The sequence below is a fragment of the Elaeis guineensis genome, chromosome 5 (genome assembly GCF_000442705.2).
Source record: "Elaeis guineensis isolate ETL-2024a chromosome 5, EG11, whole genome shotgun sequence".
Classification (NCBI taxonomy): Eukaryota; Viridiplantae; Streptophyta; class Magnoliopsida; order Arecales; family Arecaceae; genus Elaeis; species Elaeis guineensis.
This window is the reverse complement of record NC_025997.2, coordinates 26110845-26137596: the sequence shown is the minus strand read 5'-3', so window position 1 is coordinate 26137596 and position 26752 is coordinate 26110845. Positions and strand designations below refer to the sequence as shown.

Sequence of the window (26752 nt, the reverse complement as noted above, 5' to 3'; positions counted from 1 at the left end):
CTATCTTCTAATTCGATCAAACCCACAAGATAAGATTGACAACTTGTAACGTATCATGTCCACCTAGAGATATAAAATTTTGATGAAAATATCAAAAATACCTTTTAGTAAAAAGTTACTATGCAATTCGATCCTTCAATCTTTCTGCATCCCGAATATGACTCTGGATATGGAATGATATCAAATCCAATATCATATTCATATTTTTTTCAATCTTAAATGATGATTCAATTAGTGAAATATTAGAAACTCTTTCTAATTTTTATTCAGCTTTGATCAAAGGCTTCCTGAATCATCAATGGATTAGAGCAAGTAGAATGCGATCTCCTCTTATCAGGAGTGATCGATTTCATATTGATCTACTCATAATCGCCATACACATTCTATCATATCCAGATCACCCCGTACATAACTAAGTCATGATAAATGAGTATGAACCAAAATATGAATTCATGTATATAAGGTTCTGTGGTAGTCTCAGGTTAAAGGATTATATCCACCCCTCCCACTATAAGAAAACATCTTTTGATAGATAAGTAGATTTCATAAGATGTTTCTTAAGTCGGATCAATTCAGTAAACTCATTCTCTAATGAGCACCCACTTCCTTATATTAGTGTCTCACATAAGTGGCTTATGAGATCAGCCACCCTCTCCATCGAGCATACATAGGAAGTGCTAGTTTATCCGAAACATTGATCCTCTACTCAATACTCCTATGACTAGAAATATTCTAAATCAAAATTTTTTAGGATTTTAGGTCTCATAGGTATGATCTCATTGTAACCCTAAAATCATTGCCCTGATTTATGAATTTCATCATAATCATTACAAAAGTAAGATGCAACATATGATGAAAAGTGCCTTTTATTTATAAAATGTTAATATATGAGTCTGGAAGATTATAAGAAAAATTCATCAAAATATAAATTTTGATTGGCTTGTAGGGACAAAGAATATCTCTTTGACTTCCTGTCAGACTAACAATGAACATTAAATATTTCCCCATTGTATCCATTCAAGGAATACAGATCCAAAATGGCTTAAGTTTGGATTGGGACTGATGAAGCATTTCCCATTCAAGGGGAAAAAGACTGGGGCATAAATAATGGTAATAATATTTACCGTGCAATCTATATGAAGGAGGAGGAATGAGAAGTTCCAAGAAGAATGGGGAAATGCTCAGTAGATGTTTCAGAAGAATTTACTGGACATAGGCAGACCTTTTGGAGCTCAACACGCAAAGGATAGATGGTGAAGGATCGATAATGCAAAATGAAAGGACAAACACACCACTAGGTCAAGGATGGTCTAAGCTCAATAATAGACAAACCATGGAACGACAATGACGTACAAGAAATCAACGAATAGCCAGAGATAAGGAGAATTGTATATATTTGGAATAGCAGAAGAATGATGGCAGATTAGCTAGAAGCAGAACCATGAGCAATACAAGGAGGTATAAAAGAAAACTTATTATAGATAAAGCAGAACCATGATAGACTTAACAGTGTGGACACTACTTATACGATACACTGCAGAATTAAGGCAACAGATCCTCACTAATTATACACAAGATATTTTGGCTTCTACTGCAATTTGAGGATAGGCTAATGCAAAATGTACATAGGCAAATAATAAAGTACCTGACTGATTAGCAACATTTTAAGTGTCTTGGCAGGAAATATGTACAATTTTTTTTTGAGCAACTGATAAATCTAGTTTCCTTTTTTCTATAGAGAGACGAGAAATCCTAGATAATTTTTTGAAAATAGGATACAGTGTAATAGTTAAATCAGTTAAGGCTAGAGGCTCATTTACAAATAAAAGGTTGTGCCCACTGTTAACATTTCAAGAGTTCAAGCTAATCGAGATACCTCAGCTTTTGGAGTGTGTAAGAGTGGCACGCCATGTTGTGTTGTATCCTCGAGTATAAATTTGATAGATTTTAAAAAAAGGTCCATAAAAAAAACACTGAATACATGGATATAAACCTACAAGAAGGTGAACATACATAAAAGACATCAATGAGGTGAACCTAATGTCAGAACCAGTGACATAAAACAGGTCTCAGATAGACAGACTAAAGCCCTTAGCTTAAGAAACAAATTGAAGCATCACAAATTTAACTCAACAAAACCCAAAATAATACTCTTTAGACCATTAAAATCTTGCCAAAACCTAATTTACATTGCTTTATAATAGCATCAATTATCCACTTTCTTTTTTTAATTTAAGAAACAAGAATTTCATCCAAAATTGGTGAACCCTATTTGAATAAACAATGAACTGGATCACATTATGTATCTTATTGAGAATTTTGCAACTCAAAATGACCTTTTTCTGAGATTCTACTCTACAACTATTTAAGGTACTCATTTAAGTTGTAAATTAGAATATTGTTTCCAAAGTCTTGTATCATACCCAGATACATAATGAGGAAACTGAGTGGAAATATCGTGATTGCAAGATTCATCATGTGAGGATGTCTCTTGTCTGAATTCAAAAATTAAGAAAATAAACATGGCTTACCCTAGCATGCATAAACTGAGAAAACGTTGAGGGGGTGGAAGGGAAAGAGGGGATATACCTTTAACCTCATTTGTATTGGCTTTGTTTACCAACTTGATGAAATTTAGGAGGAGATTGAAGTGGAGAATAAGATAAAAAATTAGGGGAGAATATAGATCTAGGGTTTTTTCTTTTTTTATTCTTAGTACATAAAGCCTTTTATGTGTGAGGCTACCACATCCTATAAAAGTTCATATATCAATACATAAACCACTATGACAATATGAGCCCAACTATATATGAGCCAATATATGAACCCAACATACCACTAAACCAAAAAACTTATATAATTTAGAAATTAAAAAGAACAAACATTATATTTTATCACTCTCCTTTAATGATTGTTCTTGAATGCCTATGAGGTCTCTAAAGTAGATGAATTTCTCTTTAGGTAATGCTTTGGTGAAAATGTCCGCCACTTGGTCTTGAGCCCTCACATACTTTATTTCAACTTCTTTATCTTCTACCGCATCTCTTATGAAATAGTATTTGATTTTGATATGCTTCGTGTGACTATGATAGATAGGATTCTTTGTCATAGAGATAGTAGACTTGTTGTCACAAAGTAGTGTAGTGGCTTCTTCTTGTTTCTCACCCACATCTTCTAATATTCTTCTCAACCAAATTATTTGTTGTGCCGCCAAGGTAGTTAAGATATATTTGACTTTCGGGGATGACAATGCCACAATGTCTTACTTCTTTGATGCCCAAGATATGACATCGGATCTAAAAAAAATGTATAGCCCGATGTGCTCTTCATATCATCAATGCTTCCGGCCCAATCACTATCACAAAATTCAAATAACTTCACATGATCATTTATGCTCCTTTCATATATGATGCCATAATCTTTGGTGCTTTTGATGTATCTCAAGATTTTTTTTGCCACCCCAAAGTTGACCTTGCTTGGCTTTTGCATGAATCTAGAAAGTAAACTTGATGCAAATATTACATCCGGTCTTATAGTTGTGAGATACAATAAGCTTCCAATAATGCTTCTATATAGTGATGTATTGGCTTCACCACTTTCATCTTCTGTCATGAACTTCTCATTTGCCACTAAAGATATTGTCACAACATTGCAATTCTCCATTTTGAACTTCTTGAGAATGCTTTCTATATACTTCTTTTGACAAATAACAATATAATCTTCTCTTGACTTGATTTCAATTCTCAAAAAGTAATGGAGTAAACCCATATCATTCTCTAAATGAATTAGAAATTACCCTTGCTTTCCTGCACCTACACGTGCCGAGCAGATGTCTGGACATTAATCTTGATAGCCATCAATTTTAGCTTGCCATTATCTGCCAAATCTTTGAATTTGAATGAGTTTCACTCATGATGAATTTACCCCAAAAACAAAAGAGTCATATCTACTTGAATGCTGAGCAGAGCCGGCCCTTGGGCAGGTAAAACTGGGCCACTATCCCAGGCCCCAGGCCCTACATTGATATTCCAATGAGATGCAAGGATGACTTTCTACAATATTATAACAAGAAAAATAATTAAATAGGTTAATGATGGGTTTTACATGCTACTTAACGAATATATCTATAAAAAATTATTGCACGTAGATTAATTTTTCAATGATAATTAATATTTAAAGTATGTTAATTTTTAATAGAAAAGGTCCTATTTTTTTATTTGGCCCCAGGTCTAAAAAATGTCAGGACCGGCCCTGATGTTGAGATCCCATAGTTGATCCCACAGTTGCCCTCTGAATCTTAAGCTTCTCATTCTAGAGCATACCTATGGAAACTAAAGGTTCTCAAAATTACCTAACCATTTAATAATGATGTTCACCATAATGTTACAATATTGGAGTTTGCGTCATGCAGCTTTCTTATGCCAAATTCAGCATTCTTTTGTACTATCTCATGATGATAATGGATGGTATCTTAGATTAATTTTGTGCTCTGCCTTAGATGTTGCTTTGAATGTATATTCTGTATCAATTTTTTCTGACATTGAAGAAGTCTGGGTAAGTTCAAAGAATTTTAAACAATATAGTGTGCCAGCCACCATGCTATTTGGTGATCCATTTTAAGCTTAGCTGGGACTAATGATCCTGCTTCCACTTAAAATCCTGAGCCTGAGATTCCACATCTTTAGAGGACCGAGGCTGCCCCGATATAGCAAAGGGTTCAGATTTCTGCTTCAGGCATTAGGAATACCAGGGAAGAATTAGATTCACATAAATGTAAGTGATAAAAAGTATTTCTTAGAGAAGCTAGTAGTGACAACTCTTTTGAGTTGGGAAATAAAACTTGTTATGTTGCAATGCATTGTTGATAAACAGGATCCCTTAGAAGTCCAAGCATCCAGCTTTCTTGGGACATTGCAACACATTGGGCTAAGACATGATTGCTTTATATATACTAGGACATCCTTTGTCTGAACACTAAGTGCCTTCCATGTAAAAATTCAGATGGTCACCAAGAAATTAGGAAAAAGAGCGTAAATCATTAGCAAGTCCTTCGAATGATGAAGGCTTGGATATGAACAAACCTCTTTGTTTTTCCGGACATCGAATACTCCTCCTTTTTCCTTTTTTTTTTCAGAGGACCATCATATTCAGCACTTTCAGCATCTTCAGCTGAATAAATTTCACCTGATTCCCCAATCAGTTCTCTTCTCAAATTATCAAGAATATCATGAGCAACAGATGAATAGAAGTGTCTCTTTTAATTGTAAGTATATCAAGTGTCTCTTTTTTCGAAATATGGAACTGAAAAAATAGATGACAACCATATCATCAACCACAACAAAACGCTATAAGCTACTCTAGCATAAGTCACCAAAGCAGAAAAACTATCACTTCTGCTAATAAAAAATAATAATTTGTAGTTCAGTATGTATATACATCCTAATGTTCATGAAGATAAAATAATATAAGCAAACTCACACCTCACAATCAAGATTTCCATCTTGAAGTTCTTAGCGGTGACTTTTGCATCAAGTGTTCCTTCAAGAACTTCTACAATTATTTATATTTACTGTATATTACTAAATTGCTTGCTTCATTATACATATGTAACATTTATGGTGCATCTGCTTAGTCATTAAAAAAAATATTTTTTATTTTTTAATTTTTAAAAAATAAAAATTAAAAAATAATATTTGATAACACATGGAAAATAAAAAATAAAAAAATAAAAATAATTAATTTTTGTGGAAAGCAAAAATTTTTTGCTTCCTAAAATTTGCTTGTCTTCTTTCTGACTAACCCGACTCGCCCTGACCGCTCCCCCTCCCCTTCGGCTCTCTGCCTGCTTGGCCGGCGAGCAGCGTCAATCGACGGGGCTCCGGCCTCTGCCGCCCAAGTGTGCCTCTTCAGCCTCTGCAATAGCTTCTACTTGGGGGCATACCAGGATGCCATCAACAAGAGCGAAATCCCCAACCTCTCCCTCTACGATGCCGTCGAGCGCGACTCCCTCGTCTATCGCTCCTACATCACCCTCGGCGAGATTGATTCCTCTCTTTCCTCCAGATCTTTGATCTCTTGCTTTCTCTATTCTTCTCTGATTCTTGGGATCTGCCATTCCTCTGCAGCTCATGATCAGCGAGATTGATTCCTCAGCCTCCACTGCCCTCCAGGCTGTCAAGTTGCTCACCCTCTACCTCGCCGGAGACAAGGTTGGTTTCCCTGGTACCCAAACTGAATCTGGTTGGACTTTCTTTGAGGTCTGATGGTTTAATTTGTTTCAATCTGGAGCAGTGAAATCCAAACCATTTGATCTATCATGGTTTTTTTTTTCTTGCTATTTCTTGTGTTCTAATATGAAATTCTCGTCCAAGATATGATTTTGGTCGTTAGGATTGAAACACTTTGGTCGTCCAACATGCTTTCTTACTATTCGAAGAAAAGCCTGACTCACATGACGATGGTGGCTTTGCTATCTTTCTGGGTGGTTGTTTTGTCTCTCAAGTAGACTTGCCTGTGGTTTTGTTGTTATAAGATAATTCTGGCTTTCTGGATGTGGATTATCGAGTTATGTTTACAGTGGTGCCTCAAACCAACATATGGCTATTTTATTGTTCTGTGCTTTCAGTTAAAGCACACCATTGAGAAAGATACGTTGGTGTGCCGGTGGTGTGAAAACTCTCTCTTTACATTAGGCCAGATGACCCTATAGTCTTCCAACTATGTATAGATGGACAAAAGGCTTCTAAGAGCTCTATGGAATTGGATGTGTCTGTGTTAATCCCCTATTGCTGTATTCAACTGTAGTCCTATGATGAGATTCTATTTTTAATCTCACTTGTTTTATTGCTTGTCTCTACTTTCTCAGATTTATAGCATTCCAAGTTTCCATCTCAGTTATGCAGAATTTCAGTAGCCTAAATTGAGTATTTGCTACGGATGCTATATAGTCCCAAGATGGCTTTGCTATTTGACTTGGTATATTCTTCCTCTATATTGTCCATAGATGTTCGACTGATATCAGCATTTGTGATATGCCAAGTGCTAGGATTATTAGTTGCCAGATTTGTTTTGAATACGAGCATGTGAGGAAGAGGTGATCGCCTGTTTTTTCCTCTGAATTGCAGAGAGATCGTGGGATGGGGACTTGAATGTTTTTTTTTCTTAGATTGCTCGCGGTTAGGATCTTGTTTTGGAAAACCAACCAAGTAAAGATTTTAGTCTTTCTAGTATTGGAAGCCTCCGGTTGATCTTTGCAAAAGTTGATATAGTAATAAAACAAACTCATTGATATAGTAATAAAATATGTAGACATACATACTAATTTCAAACTCATTGAGTTCTGGACAGTACTCAATTGCAAATTGCATTAAAATTCTTGAAACTATTGAAAGAGTGAATATGCCTACATATTTGAAAGCAATTGAGAAGTTCCAAGATAAGAGATGGAGGGAAACATTTATTGAGATGTCAAATGAGCATAGGTTGGGGTGGTTGGCAAGTTTGTAGGATGTTCATGTGACTTTTAGTTGTTTAGATGGACTTTAAGTATTAAAATATTATATCAAGAATTATGTATGTGCATATTATGCTTTATTTGGATTGATGTTCTATTATCTTTTAGACTTTATGCTATGGATTTATGATGTTATGAAGATTATGTATCACTTAAATTGTTCTACGTTAATATCTGTAGTCTTATTTTCTTTCATATTAATAGGATATGGATAGTGATGTGGAGGAGATTGACTCAGAAGTTGAGAAGAATTTAAATATTTTTTATTCTAGTGATGGAAAGGAAACAAAGAAATTTTATTTATTTGATGAAAAGGAAGATGATGTTATAGAGCTTGTTGTTACTGCAACAATTGAGGAGTACTACAATTTGTATCTATGCAAGCAATCATATAGAAATGATAATTTGATCGGTGCTGAATATGTTACGAGGATAATTCTTGAAAGTCTAGACAGGTGTCTAGATTTATTTAGGATGGATAGTTGTATATTTCTTAACTTTTGCTTTGACTTGAGGTAAAGAAATCTATTGCATGATTCTCGATTTGTAAGTGTTGAAGAAAAATTGCTATATTCTTTATGATAATTGATCAAAGAGAGTCAAATCAAATAGTGGCAGATCGTTCTCAGCATTCTGGATAGACAATTAGTCTTCATTTTGGAAAGACACTAAAGATAGTTGTTCGATATGCAAAGGAGCTTATAGTGCCACTTTCTTTTGCTGAAACTCCCAGAAATTCGTTGTAATCCGAAATACTATCTTTATTTCAAGGTATTTTCGTATGTCCATATTATTATTTAAAGTTAATGAAATTATTTTATTATCTTGATATTAAGTAAAATAATTTACATGCAGGATTGTGTTGGAGCTATTGATGGAATGCATGTTAGTACTTACGTGCCCTCTAGTAAGCAAATTCCTCATCGAGGGAAGAAGACCATAGTAACTCAAAATTTTTATGTGCATGCTCATTTGATATGTTATTCACTTTTATCATATCTGGTTGGGAAGGAATTGCAAATGATTCTCGATTTTTATGTCAGCGGTCACAAATACTGAATATAGATTTTCTAATCCACCAGAGGAAAGTAGTATATAGTTGACTCTGACTTCACAAACATGCATGGCTATCTTATATTTTATTGAGGTGAACGTTATCATCTTAAGACTATCGAGGAAGGGGTCGTCAATCAAAAACAAGCAAAGAGTTATTCAATTATCATCACTCATCTCTACAAAATGTGATTGAGCATTGCTTTGGAGTGGTGAAGAAGTAGTTTTCTATCTTGAGAGAGATGCCTCCATATTCTTTAAAAAGCAAGCATGAATTGTTATAGTGCATGTGCAATTCATAATTATATCAGGAAGAAGGCATGAGAGGATAGTTTTTTATTGAATATATTGATGAAAATAGTATTATTGAAGATGAGATTGATGCCCCTAGCCAAACTACTACAAGTATGGACAGGACTGCTAACTCTCGATGAGAGATGGGTATAATTAGAGATAGAATTGCTAATAGATTAGCTCGAACATATGGTTTGATTCAGTGATTTAGATTTTATTTTTTAATATATAAAATAATAGCAAAATATTTTGTACTTACTAAACTACTTTCAAATCTATCACATGGATTATTTCGATCGAGATTTTATTGAATTGAAATACACTGATGCATTAACTCTAACTTATTCGGAGGGATCAATTCTATCTTGATTCACGTACCGACTTCATAAGTACTTGACTGTACCCAAAAATCTTTCAACACTGAATTAGAAATACAGATAGTCTGATACTAAAGCACATTGAGTTGCTTACAAGTTATTATGGTGATCTCAAGTTGGAGGGACACTTTTTTCCATATCCTTCACGAGTTACTCTTGACAGTCGAGTGCTCCGTAGTTGGTCACATTCAGTGAGATGTATACTTACGTCTCACTTGCATGTGATGTCAGTGTCTCCACACTCCTTGATTAAGAGGACAACCAACACATATGGCACACAATGACCTACACTTGATATAGCTATCATCCTAATAATAGCATATCATTTGGTCATGAACTAGGTTTAAGGACTAAATGATATATCCTCCTATATTGATTCAAATAATCCTAAGAACTTCATCATAACATAGAAATTCAAAAAAGATGTACAAAGTGATGAAAAACTAAATAATATTTATTATTTAACAATCATGTACAATTATAACAATGAGCTCAACCATCAACAGACTGATGATTGGCTTTGGAATACAATTCCAACACTAGTACCAATCAAAATAGAAATTTTTATTAATTTAAAGCTTGAATTTACAAAAGTAAATGAAAAACCTTCTAAATCAAGTTTTGCTAAAGAAATGAAATTTCTAAATGCTAAAGGAATATAAAGACATTATGTAGATCTAATTGGAATCCGGTGTCTGTAATAAGTCTATAGGTCCCAACTAAAATGACCTTGAACTTCATCTAGTTTCTCATAAAGATCCATTGCTCTCTATCATTTAGCTTCCAACTTGAAAGAAATCCCTACAATGAATAAGAAACATGAATTGTAGCATTCGAATCAATCCACCAAGTATTAGAAGGAACATCAACGAAATTGATTTCAAAACAAATAAGTGATAAGAGAATACCCTTTTTTTTTGAACCATTTCCTTCTTTTTCATAATTTTTCTTGATATATCCTTCCTTGTTACAGAAGAAACATTTCAATTTATGAAATTTTTTTTTGGTGGATTGTTGGCTCCTTTATTTTTTTCTTCACTTTCTTTCTTTTAGGATGCTCCTGTGAAACCACATGAACAACTAAGATCTCTTTCTGTTTCAATCTCTCTTCTTTTTGCACACACTAAGAGTGAGTTCATTTATTGCCCATGATTCCTGATGTGTGTTGGGGTAAATCTTAAATTAGATAAACTGAGATAGAAGAGAATTGAGAACAAATAGGATAAAAAAATCTTCAGATACCGTCGTACCAAAATCATTCAATTTTTCAGCTATATTATGTATTTTCATAATGTGCCTTCACACTCCTAAAAATTCATCATATTTCATAGAGATTAACTTGTTCATTAGGATACCAGTTAAGACTTTATTTGATCTGATAAACTATTATTCTACATAGAAAAGATAGTCAAAGGCCAATTTGTTATCAGGAACAGCTCTCCTAATATCTTTTACTATAAAATTCTTAATAATCATGAGAGATAATCTATTAGAACACTCCTATTTTTCACATAATTTCTTATGATTAGGAGAACTGTGGGGATAAATTGATCTGACTGAGGCTTACGAAGGGTCAAATCTAAGTCTAGGCATCCTAAAATAATGAGAAGCTGCTCATGCCAATCAGGATAATTCGATCCATTTAGTGTGGAATGTTAGATAGATGCGATGAGAGTGAAGCAGGGATAATAACTGTAAGTAAAAGAACATGCTCACAATTATGATCATGATGCAGATTTCATAACATAATTCTGCTAATAATACTTATTATACAATTATAAAATATCTTTGGGCAAAAATCATAGCATACAATAAGTATCGCAACTAATTTAATTATAAATTTAAACATTATAAATAATGCCAAAACATGCATCACATAAATCATAACCAACAATAATATGAAATATATAAGCAAGAGCAATAATTATGGTATGTATACATAATTCATGTTTAAACTGTGGTCTATCATATTAGTTATATTTTTAGTGATTAACTAATATGATTATAAAAATTCGAGATTATTCCCACATTTGGATGTAGAACTCTCCATCTTTATGCAATCAAGTTAGTCAACTTTTTACTGTTAATTTTGTATCAAACTACAGTCACCTTTGGATCAACAGTAACAAATACACCTTTATGCAATTTCAAAGCTATAATGAGAGAAAAAGTCATTACTCCTCGATGACTCAGCTACCCAACATTCATAGAGTGCTGCGGATCTTTTGGGCTACGTGAAAATACACTTGAATGTTGTTATAGTGAGCAAAATTATCAAATAAATAATATTAAATTATTTAAATATTTTATCATATATGAAAATGAACCAAAATATTTTTCAAGTCATTATGAGTCCGGTTTAAAAATCGCTCAAATCAGATGTAAAACGAAAAAGATACCACGATTTTACCAAAAAGCTTAATAATAGAGGATTAAACCGTAAATCCTAGATAAGAGAAGGGTTTTTCTGTAGTCTGCCAGAAAACTGTAGAATCTATCTATAATAAACTGTTCTTCAGGGGGTTATTTATAAAATAGTTTAAAATAAAATTGGGTCAACGGGTCTGATCCAAAATTTAATGGGTTAAATCCAAAACCTGAAATCAGAAACCCGATAGCCTAATGGGTTTGGATCTACACGGGTTTGGATCTGGATCCGAACCCGAAATCCCATCCTCCCCAATCGTGAGAAACCTGGGTGGTTTCTCTGCGCCGAACGGCGGCCCCTATTCTTCTCGACCACCGGAGATTAGCAGGGAGGGCGGCAGGCTGCCGCCCTTGCCGGAGGGCAGCGGAAGACCCGCCGTCGCTCCGACCGCTGCGGCACAAGCCGCTGTTCACGCGGCTGCATCGAAGATACTGCGGGCGGTGGTGGATCCAGCCACCGCCACCACCACCCCCTTCAGTCGGTTCGCTGCCCCGTTCGCCATCATTGGCATGGCCGCGGCCGTGGCCGCCCCGTTTGCCGGATGGCGTGGGTCGGCCTATGCGGCCGGCCCCAAACAAAAAACCCCTTTTTTTTTATTTTATTTTCAAGAAATTAATAAACCTTGATTTAGTTTTCAAACAAATTTTCAGATTTTTTCCCTTTTTTAATATAAATTTGTGGGTTCTATCAGGGTTCATATGGAATTAGGGTTTCAAAGTTTAAATTGTTCCGAATTTTCGGTATTTTTTAGATATTTTTTGGATTAGTGGGTTGTTCTGATTTTGAGATTATACCTTTGGTGCTGCTTTCCAGCTTCCGTTATCGCTCCTGAAGACGGCCCAAGGGCATCCCATGGTGAGATGCTTGTGTCCTTGGATTTGTTTCTTTTTACCTAGGTTAAGGGTTGTGTGCTTTATTCGATTTATTATGCTGGGGTTTTGTTTTTGGATTAGTTTTTCTTGATATTGGTAGTTATTTAGCGTATTGATTGATGACGTTGTTGTCTCGCGACAGCTGGTGGAGCTGAAGAATGGGGAGACGTACAATGGGCATTTGGTGAACTGTGATACCTGGATGAACATTCACCTTCGTGAGGTCATTTGCACTTCAAAGGTGCTGCTTTGTTGTCTTGCTTTATGTATTGATGTTGTTTTGCTCAGGTGGAATTAGACTGGCATTGTCTTGTGTTCTTATAGGATGTCATTGTGGTGTAGGATGGAGATAGGTTTTGGAGAATGCCTGAATGCTACATTCGAGGGAACACCATTAAGTATCTTCGAGTTCCTGATGAGGTATGTAGCATAACCTTTGCAGCAGAATTTGCTTTTTCCTTTTACCCTCTCACTTTATTCTTGCGGTATTACTCATTTCAGATCCAACTAGTCATTTATAATTTGGAGTATCTCAACCAATTCTGTTATTATTATTATTATTATTTTTAAAAATTTGGTTAGGACTTTTTTTTTTTTTTTTAATTTGGTATTTTATGCTGATGTCTGTGTATTTACATGCAGACATGATACATATAGTTCTTTGTACAATACATCTACATACATTGTTTAATCAATTGACGCTAATATAGCAGGCTACTGGTGCCATCACCATCTTCAGTTACAAAGAAGATGAATGCTTTGGGAAGATAATTGGCTGATGCCTATAAGCCAGTAATTACAGAAACTAGCTTGATTAAGGACCGTATAAGCATTACTGCCAAGATAGACAAATCAACTCTTTTTTTTTTTTTTTGATGATTTTCAAAATGAAATATTCCTATTTTTCCCTTATCTATGAAGCAATCTTTCAGGTGAATATAATTTTGGGTAAGGCTATAAATTTGTGAAACTATGTCCTGACATTGTTCATTCTTTTAAAAAAATTGAGTTGGTATTACGGTATAAATTTACTAGTTTCTATGTGGTGCATGTTGAACTAGATCAATTAATAAAATGCAGTTTGGGATGAGACAGGTTCGTTAAGCAAATTGGGGTGTAGGGTTTTCGTAGAAGGAAACCTAGCTGTCACAATGGTAGATACAGTCTGATGAAACAGTAGCTTTTATTCCCAAACATGTGCCAGTGCAAATGTGTATATGATAAGATAAAGTCAGTGTTCCAGAGCTGCTAATGATATGTTAGTTACGACACGTGAAACTATAATTGTACATGACTCAGTTATAGCATGTAATTAACAATAAAATATGAAGACATAATGATTATTAATTGATCATGTATAGGTTTGGTTCCTTTTTTTTTTTGTGGGGAGGTGAGGGGAGGAGACATGAGAAATAAGCATCAAAATTTATTTGTTGTACAGAGTTAGCAACTCAACACATGCAAATTGTTTCCATATATATCTATCATGAGCATAACTGCTATTGGAGATTACTAAGGTGCCTCAAGATTGAGTATTTTTTGGTGGTTCTCATCAATAGGGTAGCTTCTGGGATGCTTTAAATGTCCAAAATTGTCCAATTTAAAGTTCATGGCTAGGGAAATTGGTGGTTGGAAGGGGAGGTTCAAAAGGCAACTAATGAATGAGCTTGTTGATAAGAAGAAGTTAAAAAAGTAATATAGTAGGACAGAACGCTATATTTATTCCTCAACAAAGAACATAGTTTAGTGAATTTAATGAAATATGCAAGCTCCAGCGATCTTCATAACACCAAAAAAGGCAAGCAAAAAAGGAAAGATGAAGGAGAAACTAAATATCTATGCTGTATTTATGTGCACGAAAGTTGATTATAGTAGCACTTATATAAGTTAATACAAATTTGGAAGGATTTCCAGAGGTTGAATGTTGGAGCATACAGTTTGAGGGAGATCCATGAAGGAAAGTTGTGTAAGATAGATGAGGGAATACATGTCTGGGATATTTTCTTTTTTGAGGAAGAACATTGAGAGCCATGCACAACTAACTCATGAACACTTCCAGACTAGTGACTTGGGCTCAGACAAGGATCAATGGCATGGTAGAATTTATAAAACCAAGCTGAATGTAGAGGGATGGAGCTCATATCCATGTATGATACTCTTGGCTCCTAGTTAGCTGTCTTCTTTATGGTAATGTTGTCCAGCATACAATCTTTTGTTTAATAGTCGACTGTTGGTTGCTTCATCACGGAGAGGATTTTCTGCTTATCAAGGTTATCAAAAGCAAAAGCCATGCTTAAGATAACAATACCTCATATTGTCTGAGGTGCCAGGTGCTAAAAAGGCATCTGTTGAAGAAAGCAAGGTACTCATCTATGAAAAAGTTAAACAATTACATTAGAAATAAATATTGCTTGTATTCGAAAACAATACACTCATAATAAAATTGTTTATTCATGTTTAAACATCTTAAATCATGATCATCCCAAAAATTAGATACATGTTTTACATCTTTGAAAACATCACATCAGAATAACACTTCTCGTAACATGTTTTTAAAACAAAAATCAGCAAAAATGGACCAATGAACATCCTAAAACAGTTTTCAAGTTTAAAGATGACAGTGAAATACAGTTTCCTAGAACATGTTTCATGTTTCACAACAATACATAATATTAGAGAATTAACCACAAAACATCCTATGGTGGTCCTTTATTTATGAGGGCTCCAATAGATCAAAATTGAAATCAACATAAAGCCATCAAAGCTCTAAAAAAATGGGTGAAACATGTCAAAAAAATTGTGCTAGACATTGGAGAGGTGCACAATTGAATGCCTCTTACTTTGTCCCAAGTGCTTGCCTAGATGTTACCTTAGTAAACTAACCTTTCTTGGGGAGTGTGAGGTATTTAAGGGTTTCCTTGCCCTGCCCAAGTGCCTAGATCGCCTTTGACAACACTACTATTTATTTATTTATTTATTTTTCAAATTATTCTCAATTTTTGAGTGTGCAGTCACACATCAATATGTTCTAGAGGGTTTAATATGTTTGTGGTGTATTGTAGCAGTTTTAATTGTTGCACTTGATATTTTATTCAACTTGGATTTTGTTTTTTCATGCTTCAAGCCAAGGCCTTGTTCTAGGTTATGCCTATGTCAATAAGTTAGAAATGTGAGGGCTAGGCTTGGAATATAAATAGCCTTATGTTTGGATGCTGTTTTGAGAGAGAGAAAAGGAGGGGAGAAAAGGAGGGGGGGGGTGGGGGTGCAGTGCTTGTTGTAACTGTACTCACTTAGGCCTTGTTTGGATGCTGGTTATCTGCTGGTCAGTAGTTTAACCAGACAAAGAAGAGCCCAAAATGCCATGATACTTTAGTCGGTCAATGCCCTAAAAAGCAGACAAACTGGTTAACTTATTTCATGGCGGACGGTGAGATAGAGCTAAGGAGCTCGCTCTTCTCTCTTTAATTTTCAGATTTTCCACAATTTATCCCACTAGACTCCGAAAGATCAACCAAACAGCAGATAACTTTTAACTGGTAGTTAGCTGATTTGGAGGTGGTTACCAATGGTTAAACTTATCTAACCCCCATTTAGTTATTTAGCATCCAAGCACAGCCATAGCCTCTTTTCTATTTGTGTTGTTGATATATATTGTTTATATTAGATGAGTATTTTTAAAAGTTTTCATATTTTCTTTTCATCTTGCCTTATGATTTTATTTTTGTGTTTCCACAACATTATTTGGTGCCTGATTGGTGCAGTTCATTGTATAAATGTAAAGGGGCCCTATAGAGAACATATTTCCCTGCACCCATAGTGATCCAAGGAAGAGGGATTCATTGTGCGCAAAAATAAAAATTATTGAACCATATTGAGAAAAGTGACAGAGAGCTTGCTAGAACTTTTAAATGTGACTAGCTTGAATCGGCACATGGACTTGGACAATGAGAAACTTGACCATGCCTTCCATGACTTAATCTTACCATTACAAGATACAAATAAAATTTTAATATGCATTAGAATAGAAGGTTATAGATGCAGAACTAGCTGCTTGTTTGCTCCTGTGGGAAGTTGAAAAGCTATCATTTCCTACGATGGTGCATCGCACCTACTTTTTTTTTTTAAAAAAAATTTCATGACGTGCTATCATCTCTATCATATGATCATATTGCCCTTGGTCATCATCCATTGATTCTTCATTTAATGTAATTGTCACATACTCATAATTTAGCCTTGCCCATAGCAATGCCAACTCTTCAATTTTGGATATTTATGAGCATTTTTTGCCTCATCAATGCTGCATGTGGAGAACAGTTGAAGGCTTGGGACCCCAGGAAATATTGATCCCACCACAAAGCTTATTTGCAATTTGAGTAGCTTGGAATAAATGTAACTTTACGAAATGTTTGCAAACAATAGATTGTTGAATTAATATCATTTAAATTACCAGACTGACTTGGTGGGCTTATCCAGTTGCCCAAGGCCTATATACAATGATAAAACAACGTGTAGAAACTAAGAGTCTCCTTAATTTGTACTTTACAGCCAGCACATATATCCTTACCAACTCCTAGTCTCTTGTGTAGGACGTGAAATATATGTATGTTTTTGTCTACATAGTTATTTTCTTGATGTGGTAGAATATATGGACTTTCGGTATCCTTTAGTAGGATTCTCATATCATTTCTTGTGATAACTTTGTTCTGTGCATGTCTAAAATTAATGCCCTATCTTTGATACATCAAGATTGTGCAACTCCTTCAAACTGTAAGAAAGTGAATGATTATCAGATGATTTATTCTACAAAGAAATTATAAGTGCTTCCAGTTGACTAATGTCTCAATGTCTGTCATCAATTGAACTAGAGATCTTTCTTATATATGCTGCAATGCATAAGGTGCCAATATTTGAGAGTTCAATTACCATAGTAACCCCTGCTTAGTTTCCTGCTTGAGGGGGTTTAGTGTTTGGTAGCAATAGCAAGTCTTGGCAAACCAACATGCGGCCAAGTTGTACAAGGTATCATTCTATGGACATTAATTTAGGGGCGTCAGCATTTTTTTTGGACATGCGGACATGACATAATAGGACACAATACAAGTCAGCTGGAAACTCAACTTTCAAGTGCTTCTCGATACTTATTTTTGTGGAGTGTCATGTGAGAGATTCTTAGTTTTGAGTGCTAGGTACTTTTTGTGAAGCATCCATTATGTGTTTAATATAGAATTATCATCGTTATTTATCAACTTAAGTATCTTATCACATGTTAAATAACTTAAACATACCCAAGGAATAACTTAGGTTATGTTTGGCTGTCAACTAGTTAACTAAGGGGTAAATATATTAAATTATTGATAGCCACCACCTCCAAGGTCTAGAATTATTCACTATTTGGTTGACGTTTTGAGGGTTGTAGGATAAATTGTGGGAAAAAAAATTAAAAATAAAGAGAGAGAAGAGAGTTTCGCCTGTCCTCCATGACTTATGGTAATAGGGCTAGCCTGCTTTTTGAGCATTATCAATTAAATTTATCATGGCATTTTTGGCTCTTATTTGTTTGGTTAAACTACTGCCATCCACTAACCTTCACATAACCAGCATCTAGATAAGGCAGCTGTCTCTACCTTTTTTTTTTCCTTCCATGTTTTTTTGTTTTGGAAAGCAATGGCTTCAAGACACGCATACACATGGACACATGTGCTCACACATAACACACCACACACACACACACACACACATATAGCTATACTTGGCTAAACTTGAGTGAATCTCTACTTAGATTGGATCAAGTCTAGATCGAATGATGGAGGTCTTACATCAATAATATAAGCCATTGGATGTTATCTAGTACTATCTTTAAACTACTTACTAAAAATCATGTGATTAAAGACCCTTAGCCTAAGCAATGAGTGGTCAAAGAATATATATTATTTCATGTCATTTGAACTATCCAAATTTTTAGACCACTTGATCCATAGGCTAGGGGTCTTGAAGTTATATGATTTTTGGTTTGTAAGCAGTTTAGAGATAGTGAATCGCATTCAACGGCTTGGATCATCAATGTGAGAACCTAACCAGATTTGGGATCTTCTAGGAGCATTTGTTTCAAAATGCTTCCGAGTCAAAAATAATGAAGGGCCTCTCAAAACCAAAAACCAGTACAGATGATTATGATTTAAGATTATAAAATACATTGGTATTTTCTTTTAAATTTTTGAGCGCTCTTGCCATGCATCAAGCTGGGAAGAAATGAACAGGAGAAATATAACTAGTGAGCAAAAACATCGTATAAAGTATATAATTTGCAATTTTGAATAGTTGATCTTGATCTGAATACTTTAAAACATAAATAGATCAAATTTTCAGCTAATTTAGATGCTTCTAAATTAAGTTTGAACTGAAACATGATATTATACTGTTGAAATGGTCATTTTTGTTTTAGGATAAAGGATCTCAAAGACGCATCCTTTTTTTGTTTTTAACAAATTTAAAAATGCCATAGATGATGATCAACAGTGCTGATTTTTCATTTTCAGATGCCCTACATTGTTTTTGACTAAGAAGCATTCGAAACCAAATACTCTCAGAACTGTCCTACCTAGATTGACTCTCTCTCTCTCTCTCTCTCTCTCTGCGCATGCGCGTGTGCGTGTTTATGTATAATTCCTGTGCTTATATTTTTGGAGGTTGCCATTTCCAACACTTAAGGACACTTAGAAACTTGGCAACCATGCCAATTGTCCAGGCAACTTATATCTCGGGTAACACTAAGAACACTGTTTCTATCCAGTGTTTATGCTTAAATATTAGGTGGGTATTCATGATGTTGTATGGGTTCAATTTTGTGTTACCACGTGATGTTACACTAAACATGGTCTAGTGATCAAGTTTGTTTGGCTGTTGTCTTTCCGATTGGCTTGTATTTATGTAGATTGTGCCATGGAGATGAATGCAATCCCTGTGTCAATTCTTCCTTACTCCTCTAAACCTGTCTTGGGAAATTATAAGGGGTGACGGGTTATTTTGCTTTCTCTGTACATGTGTTATGCTCTTAACTTGTAGTAGCTAAGCCTCCTATTAGTGAATATGTGATTATGCAACTATCTGGATGTGTGGTTCATAAACTTCCAATTTCTTTATTTCATGTGGTGTGCCAAAAAGAAGTTATAATGATGGCTGCTTTTCTAGGTAATTGACAAGGTCCAAGAAGAAACTACCAAGAGCCGTTCAGGTAAATTGCTTAAACCTATTATACTTCTGATATTATGAGAATTTAAACTTCAAGATACTGGAAATTTTTGTACGTTATAAGGTAATAGATCTATGTTCATCACTTGACAAAGGTGAAACAATCATGCCCTTTTTCAATATATGGCATAGATTATTGAACGATCTTCAAGACATACTGCAATAGTAGCCCATGAGTTTATTAGGTTCTTTTGCCTATTTGTCTGCTGTTGGATGACCGCTTGATTTTTGATCGAACAAACTTGACGTCTTACCCGACAACACACCTCCACCACCCCCCCTCCCAAAACAGAAACCCTCCTCTTCCTCCCAGAAGAGATGCTGACGAAGAGTATGAGCCATGGCATATAGCTGCTGTCCTTGTTCACATTAACTTTTAGCGGTCCGCATATTTGGCACCATCCTGAACCAATTTTATTTTATGTCCTCTGTGCAGACAGAAAGCCACCTGGTGTTGGCCGTGGAAGGGGAAGAGGTAGAGAGGATGGTGGCAGCGGTAGGCCTGCTAAAGGCATTGGACGTGGTCAGGAAGATGGTGGCAAAGGTGGTCGTGGCAAGGGTGCAAGTGGCAGTAGAGGTGGTGGTGGCAGAGGTACACTTCCCCCTCTTCATATCATCAGGGTTTCTTGGTGGTGTGTGAGGCATGAACTTTCTTTGTGCATAAAACTGACTCATGCTTTATCTCTATGGAATAAATCTTAACAGGTGGAGGGCGCGGCCGTGGCTGATACAGGTCAAGTAAATAAAATGACAGTTTTAAAGGCTTTTCTTTCTGTTGCATAGATAACCTCAATGTGAAGAATGAATCAGTAGATGTAAGATTGCTTCACCTGTGTTCTGGGCCTAGCGTATTACAGGTGCATGTGTGAGGAAGCTTTAGAGGATCTATTTAGTTGTAGGAAGACCGAAGGAAACTATTCTAATGTTCAATTGCTTGTTCCATGATTTTCTTTTCTATGAGCACAAAGATCAGTTGGAATATGTGACAGTCCAGCACTTTCCTTTCCCTTCTCTCTCTCTCTCTCTCTCTCTCTATATATATATATATATATATATGTATGTATGTATATGTATATGTATGTATGTTTGTGTATAATATATGAATGTATGTCTGCATGTATCTCTGGTACAGCAAGGGGACAAGGCTCCTGAAGAGAAAAGAAATCACATTCTGAAGTAATACAGCTCAGTGCATCATAGAGAATCAATAGAGCCAGAAGCTCTCGGTGAAAGAACGATCCAGGGTAGAAATCATTCTTTCCCCCTTCATTGTATATTTAGTATCTTATCATTTGCTGAATCTACATTCAGTATTAACCTGTTCCAAGTCAGGCACAACAGAGGCAGTCTGATCAGGGTAGACATTACATATGTGGACCTCGCTGGAGTTTGTGTGAGGTGAGGATCTGACTTAACTGTTTCTGGTCATCGCAGTTCTAACAGTTGATGGCTGGCTGCTCGAGGAGGGAAGATGTGAAATTTTGAGTTTGCATTGTCGTGACTTTTGAGTTCTGACAAAGGAAAATGCTTATCATGCTTGGCATGGAGCACTGAGAAATATCATGTCAATTTATGCGTACAGCTTAAAATTCAACCGGTTGAGGAGTTGCTGTGGAAGAACCATCCCGAATCAGCTCATAGATCGTATATTATGTCCCGCTTTCACGATCTATCTGATTGACATCTACTAAAGACAAGGCAAGTCGAAAATCAGCAAGATTTAATATAAGTATCTCAAGTTTGTATATCTAAAACGTTTCTTTCCACGCAAGGCATGAGTATTCAAGATCCAGGAGGAACATTTTCTTCAATACCATTTTGGCCAGAAACTAGAACTTTGGGTGTGAATCATCTCTTCTGTTCGGACACCATGAATAATCCTTTTTGAGCCGAAGACTATCTGATAATGACAGAGCGTATGGTCCAGCTTGATTTATGGAGCTAGCATTGACTAACTACGCAATCTAGAGGTTGTTGGAGCATTTTAAACCTTGTCGACTTGTGTCTAATTTGATCTCTTGCATCAAATGTTTTCTAATGCGCTATTCTTTTTAGTGCTCAACTTTCCATGACAATTGTTCTGATCAATAAAGAACAGAAATTCAACCATTTTGTTGCGACAGTGCAGGTTTTCTTTTGTCATTTATGCCCGCATAATTACAGGCTTAACATCCTTCTACCAATCATGTTTGCACTATTTTTACTGGAACGTATCCCAAAATGTCAGGATGTGCGGTTACCAGAGATGCAAGGTTGGCATGTTGCCTGTATCTTTGAGGGGACTAGATCTCGGTGCATGGGGTGAATGTTGGACTAGATGCAAGGCTGTATGTGCATGGAGCCTATACAAAGTTCAGGTTGGGTATGGTTTGGAGAGGACGTAAAATATATCTAGTAAGTGGCAACGTGGTATAATTGTATTCGTGGAATTGTCAATTCCTCAATAAAAAAAAAAAGAGAAATATCAACTACACTTGCTGAACGTTAAATTTTAGAAAGTCATAAAAAATATTATTTAATTCCTGATTTATGGTATTTAATCAGCTGCATCTGATATATGCATGGTTTGATTAAAATTATACTCTCACCCAAAATGCTTTTCTTCCCAGTATGCTCTTCAGGACAATTCAGACTCCGTTTGCGTCGAAGAACTGCGGAACCTAAACACCATTGGTCTGAATGCCTATAAATGTTGAACACCCTTTTTTTTTTTTTTTTTTGTTACATGTAAATGTTGAATACCATGAAACTCATAGTTTGAAAACCGGTATCACCAAATCCATAAACTCATTGTCTGAAAACCTGTAAAACCTGCAACCTGTAACCCCTTAACTTCAATGTCGGGCATGGGATCAAGCTTTCTCAGTTTGATCCATCACAACCCCCACTCTGTACATATTCTACGGCAATCAATATAAGGGCGGTAAGACCTCCCACTTCATCCAAAAAAAAAAAGAAAAAACATTCCCACCAAATTATGAAGAAAAAAACTCAGAACCATTTATCTTATTAATTTGCCAAAAAAGTTTAAATACACTTGTCATCAACATCAACACTATGCAATATCTTGAAAAGTACATGGGTGGTACAAAAATAAGCCTTAAAAATGTTTAAATACATTTTTCAACTCGATATACTGCCTACCTAAGCACCAGAGAGGTAAAATGGAACAACTATATAAGTCCAAGTGCAAAGGCATTCTCTCCAGCTTCCAAGATAGCTGCCCACTCTGAGACGTGTGCGCTGGTGGGGTGGCCGATTGAAGATCCAGTTGCAAAAGTAGGAGGCTGCACCTCCATGCCATCGTCAGCAGCTAACGAGCTCTCAATCCATGCCAAGACATCAGCCACCCTAGGGGTTCCACTGTCTGATGGCATGAGCTCCTCGATAGGTTGGCTGCTAGAAGGAAGTGATATTGGAGAAGATGGTGGTGTTGAGATCAAGCTGTCAGCCCACTTCAAGGTGTCAGAATCGATGAACCAACCATCACCAGAAGTGGAAGAGATGGTGGTGTTGGTGGAGCGGTCATCTATACGTCCTGGCGGCGGCACCAACTGAGCTGCAATCTCCTGCCCGGTGCAGGTAGCGGTCACCGTCGCAACATCTTCATCACTGCTACCATCTTCGGTTGCAAAAGAAGATCCGGTTGCAAAAGGAGTTGGCTGTGCCACCATGCCATCATCAGCCGCTAACAAGCTATCAGTCCACTCCAAGATCTCGGCCTCACTAAGGTTTCCACTTTCTGCTGACATAAGCACGTCGATAGGTTGGTTGCTTGAAGGAACTGATGCTTGAGAAGATGGTGGTGTTGAGATCATGCGGTCAGCCCACTTCAGGGGTTCAGAATCGATGAAGCAACCATCGCCAGAAGTGGAAGAGATGGTGGTGCCAGTGGAGCGGTCATCTACACGTCCTAGCAGCGGAACCAACTGAGATGCAATCTCCTGCTCAGTCCCGGTGACAGTCACCATCGCAACATCTTCACCACTGTTACCATCTCTGACCTCATAAGCCTGATTGAAGAGCGTCGACCTTGCAGCATGTATCCATCTTCTTTTGCAGTCATGTGCGGCTGGATAATCATTCTTAACTTCTTTGTTCTCCTCCTTCGGATGAATTCTGCATAGAGCCATCTCTTGAAACTGCAAATTGGAGACGTCAATTAGCGGTCGAAGATTCTACGTACCAAGGTTTGAAAGGAAAAAGATAATCAACTTTAAATCTGTTGGAGTAACAGATAATCAGATGTATTAAACAATCTAGTTAGCCAGAGGCCATGATGTAAGACTATAAGGATATTAGATTCAGAAAAAGAAAAAGAAAGAAAGGGAAAAAAAAATAGAAAACATACATACCTTGCCATCAGGTGAGTGGAGGAGGTACTCGTGCATGATCCAGTTGAGGTGCAGTCTCTTCCTTTTGCTGTCTCTGAACTTGAAGACAAGGGAAGTCTTGTGCCCGATCAGCTCCAAGGATTTATCGTCAAAGATGAGCTGGTCCCGACTATTGCCATGCCAGAAGCCCTGCCCTGCGTTGCGGTTGGCCCTGCACCCACTGCCATTTGCACTTGCTTTGTGCCTGGGGGTGAAGTAGTACACCTCCTCCCCTATTCCGCGCATGAAATCCCCTGTTGACGAAGGGAGAAAATAATTAGAAACAGGGAGACAAGATTTACGACACTAGATTGTAACGGAAAGGCAAAAGAACTGACGAAAGAAACAATGGAAGACATGCTATAATTAAGAAACTAACTCCACGATGCATGGTTGGACGCAAGAGACGATGAGAACCATCGGTTCACTTGTAATTCGGAGAAGAGGACAGAGAAGAATGCGGGAATAAATTAGAAGGAAGCATGATCTAGAGTTTTAATTAGGGTTCAAGAACTCGTTCTTGCTGGTGATGATACCAAGAAAGGAAAATAAAAACAAGAACATGAGGAGGGAAACATGAAGATAAGAAAAAAGAAGGGAGGAAAGAGGAGGGATCTTGCATGTAATTTGGACCAAAAGAAGGAGACGGGTGGGGGGGAAGAAGAAGGATCCAGGGTTTTAATTAGGGTTTTATGCATATGATCAAGAACTCGTTTCTTGCGGATGATACTAGCTAGAAAAGGAAAACAAAAACAGGAACAAACCAGATGATCGAAGAAAGAAAGAAGAGAGAAGAGGGGAGGGATCATGCAACTTGGAAGAACGGGAAGAAATTAAGAAGAAGGATCTAGGGTTTTAGGCAACGCAATGTGTCGATCAAGAACTCGATCGTTCTTGCTGGTGGTACGTGCTAGAGGAAACCGGAAGAAGGAAAAAGAAGAGAGAAAAGAGGAGGGATCACGTACTTGGGAGGTTCCACGGTTCTTGAGCATAAACATCGTACTCATGTATCAGCTTAGGTGGGAGTCGAGAGCCCTCCGCGCGCTTCCGGAGGTAGCGGATGACTTCCACATCCGTTGGAAAAAACCTCATTCCATCCACCTCTCCGTCCATCGTCTCTTCTTCAGTATTCTGCTTCTTCTTCCTCTTCTCTTAGCCTTCTCTTCTCGGCGTTTCTCCTCCGAGAGCTATCACAGTCGTCAGAGATGCTATGGGAAAACCAAGAAGCCAGCCAACGATGCTTCCCCAGCGCGGTCAGGACTCAGGAGCTATAAAACAGGATATTTATATGGGTCCAACGGTAATATTTGTTAGCTGTCACCGGGTGAATCGGTTAGCTGTCCTGATTTACCGATAATTATATTTAAGTAAGGGTTCGGTTCACCGGAGGGTTCGGTTCACAGGAGATTTTTTATTCTCATATAATTGTATGCCCTGAAATCCCATTGACGCAGGATCTGAGTCCAGGTCTTTTGTCCAACCAGGCCAGGGCAAGAACTATGATGTAACCATCAGCTTCCTTTGTCATTTAGGTAGATCAACCTGTCATGAATGCATGTATTGCTTCTACATGCAAGCAATTCGAATTATAATGTTGGCTTATCTTGCATTACCTAAGGCTAGTATTGCTCCTATATCTGCATCCTGTTCCATTGTTCCATGATATTATATGCCCATCTTCCGTTCTATTTTATGCTATATATATATATATATATATACATACATAACATCATATGTAGCATGAATTTTAAATAAAATTATTCTCTTATTTCTAAAAAAGAGATGGGGAAGATTTGATTTAATATTATTATAAAAATAAGTATAATTATTTGGTTATAGTGAAATTATGAGAAAAATTCTCTAGTTGACTATGATCTGATCTAGCCAACGGGACTGATCATTGGCCACATGCTAAAATTTAATTTCTCCTTAGTCTAGCCAATCGGGGCTGATCATTGATATAGTTAGTCCTTCTAAGCCATGCCAATCAGGGCTGATTGTAGATATACATTGATACATCATATGTTTATTTTCAGAACTAATCTTTTTGTCCTATCACAGAGCTAATCATGGCCTTATGAATCAGAGTTAGTTTTTTTTTTGAGCCTAAGGGCTGATCATAGGTACACACCAATGGATCGGATGTTTTATTTTCAAGACAAGTCTCTTTTGGGCCTTATCACCGGACTGATCATGGCCGTAGTCACTGAAAAATGAGAAAAAATTTTAAATCTTATTATTATACATGGCATATTTTGAAAATCAAAATTATGTTGGTTTATGTATCTATTATAATCAATTGCTATTATTTGAAAATAAAAAATTAACTATACTTGATCTCTCAGAAACATTGATAACTTACTGAATCTGTAAAGCTCATTCATTTTTTTCTATTTTTTTTATTTTAGATCTAAAAAGTTCTATGGAGCTTGGAATCGAGCGGTGAGGAGCATAGAATCTTAGAGGATATTTGCTTAGTCTGTTTTTGAATAGATATTGCTCTTGATTATGATGAGGCATTAGTGAACTATATTTCATTTGAATCAATAAAATTAAAGGTTTACTTTTACTACCACTACCTCAGTATAATTTGA

At 36.4% G+C, this 26752-nt stretch overlaps 1 protein-coding gene across 10 annotated transcripts in view; it reads left to right on the top strand.

Moving 5' to 3' along the window:
• The window catches only part of LOC140858129 (sm-like protein LSM4), a 57476-nt gene extending 36710 nt beyond the window's left edge, over positions 1-20766 (top strand). For 5 of the 10 annotated variants that reach the window (XM_073257783.1, XM_073257782.1, XM_073257785.1 and 2 more), the window contains 6 exons: positions 12479-12520; positions 12680-12778; positions 12880-12957; positions 19726-19768; positions 20222-20377; positions 20491-20766. In XM_073257783.1, coding sequence (XP_073113884.1) covers positions 12479-12520; positions 12680-12778; positions 12880-12957; positions 19726-19768; positions 20222-20377; positions 20491-20513 — 441 coding nt within the window. In that variant the 3' untranslated portion in view covers positions 20514-20766. Of the gene's footprint in view, positions 1-5787; positions 6036-6125; positions 6210-6939; positions 6976-8333; positions 8421-12478; positions 12521-12679; positions 12779-12879; positions 12958-19725; positions 19769-20221; positions 20378-20490 lie in introns of those variants that run through there. The other 5 variants (XM_073257779.1, XM_073257780.1, XM_073257784.1 and 2 more) reach the window with 5 other exon arrangements.
• The last annotated feature ends 5986 nt before the right edge of the window (positions 20767-26752 follow it).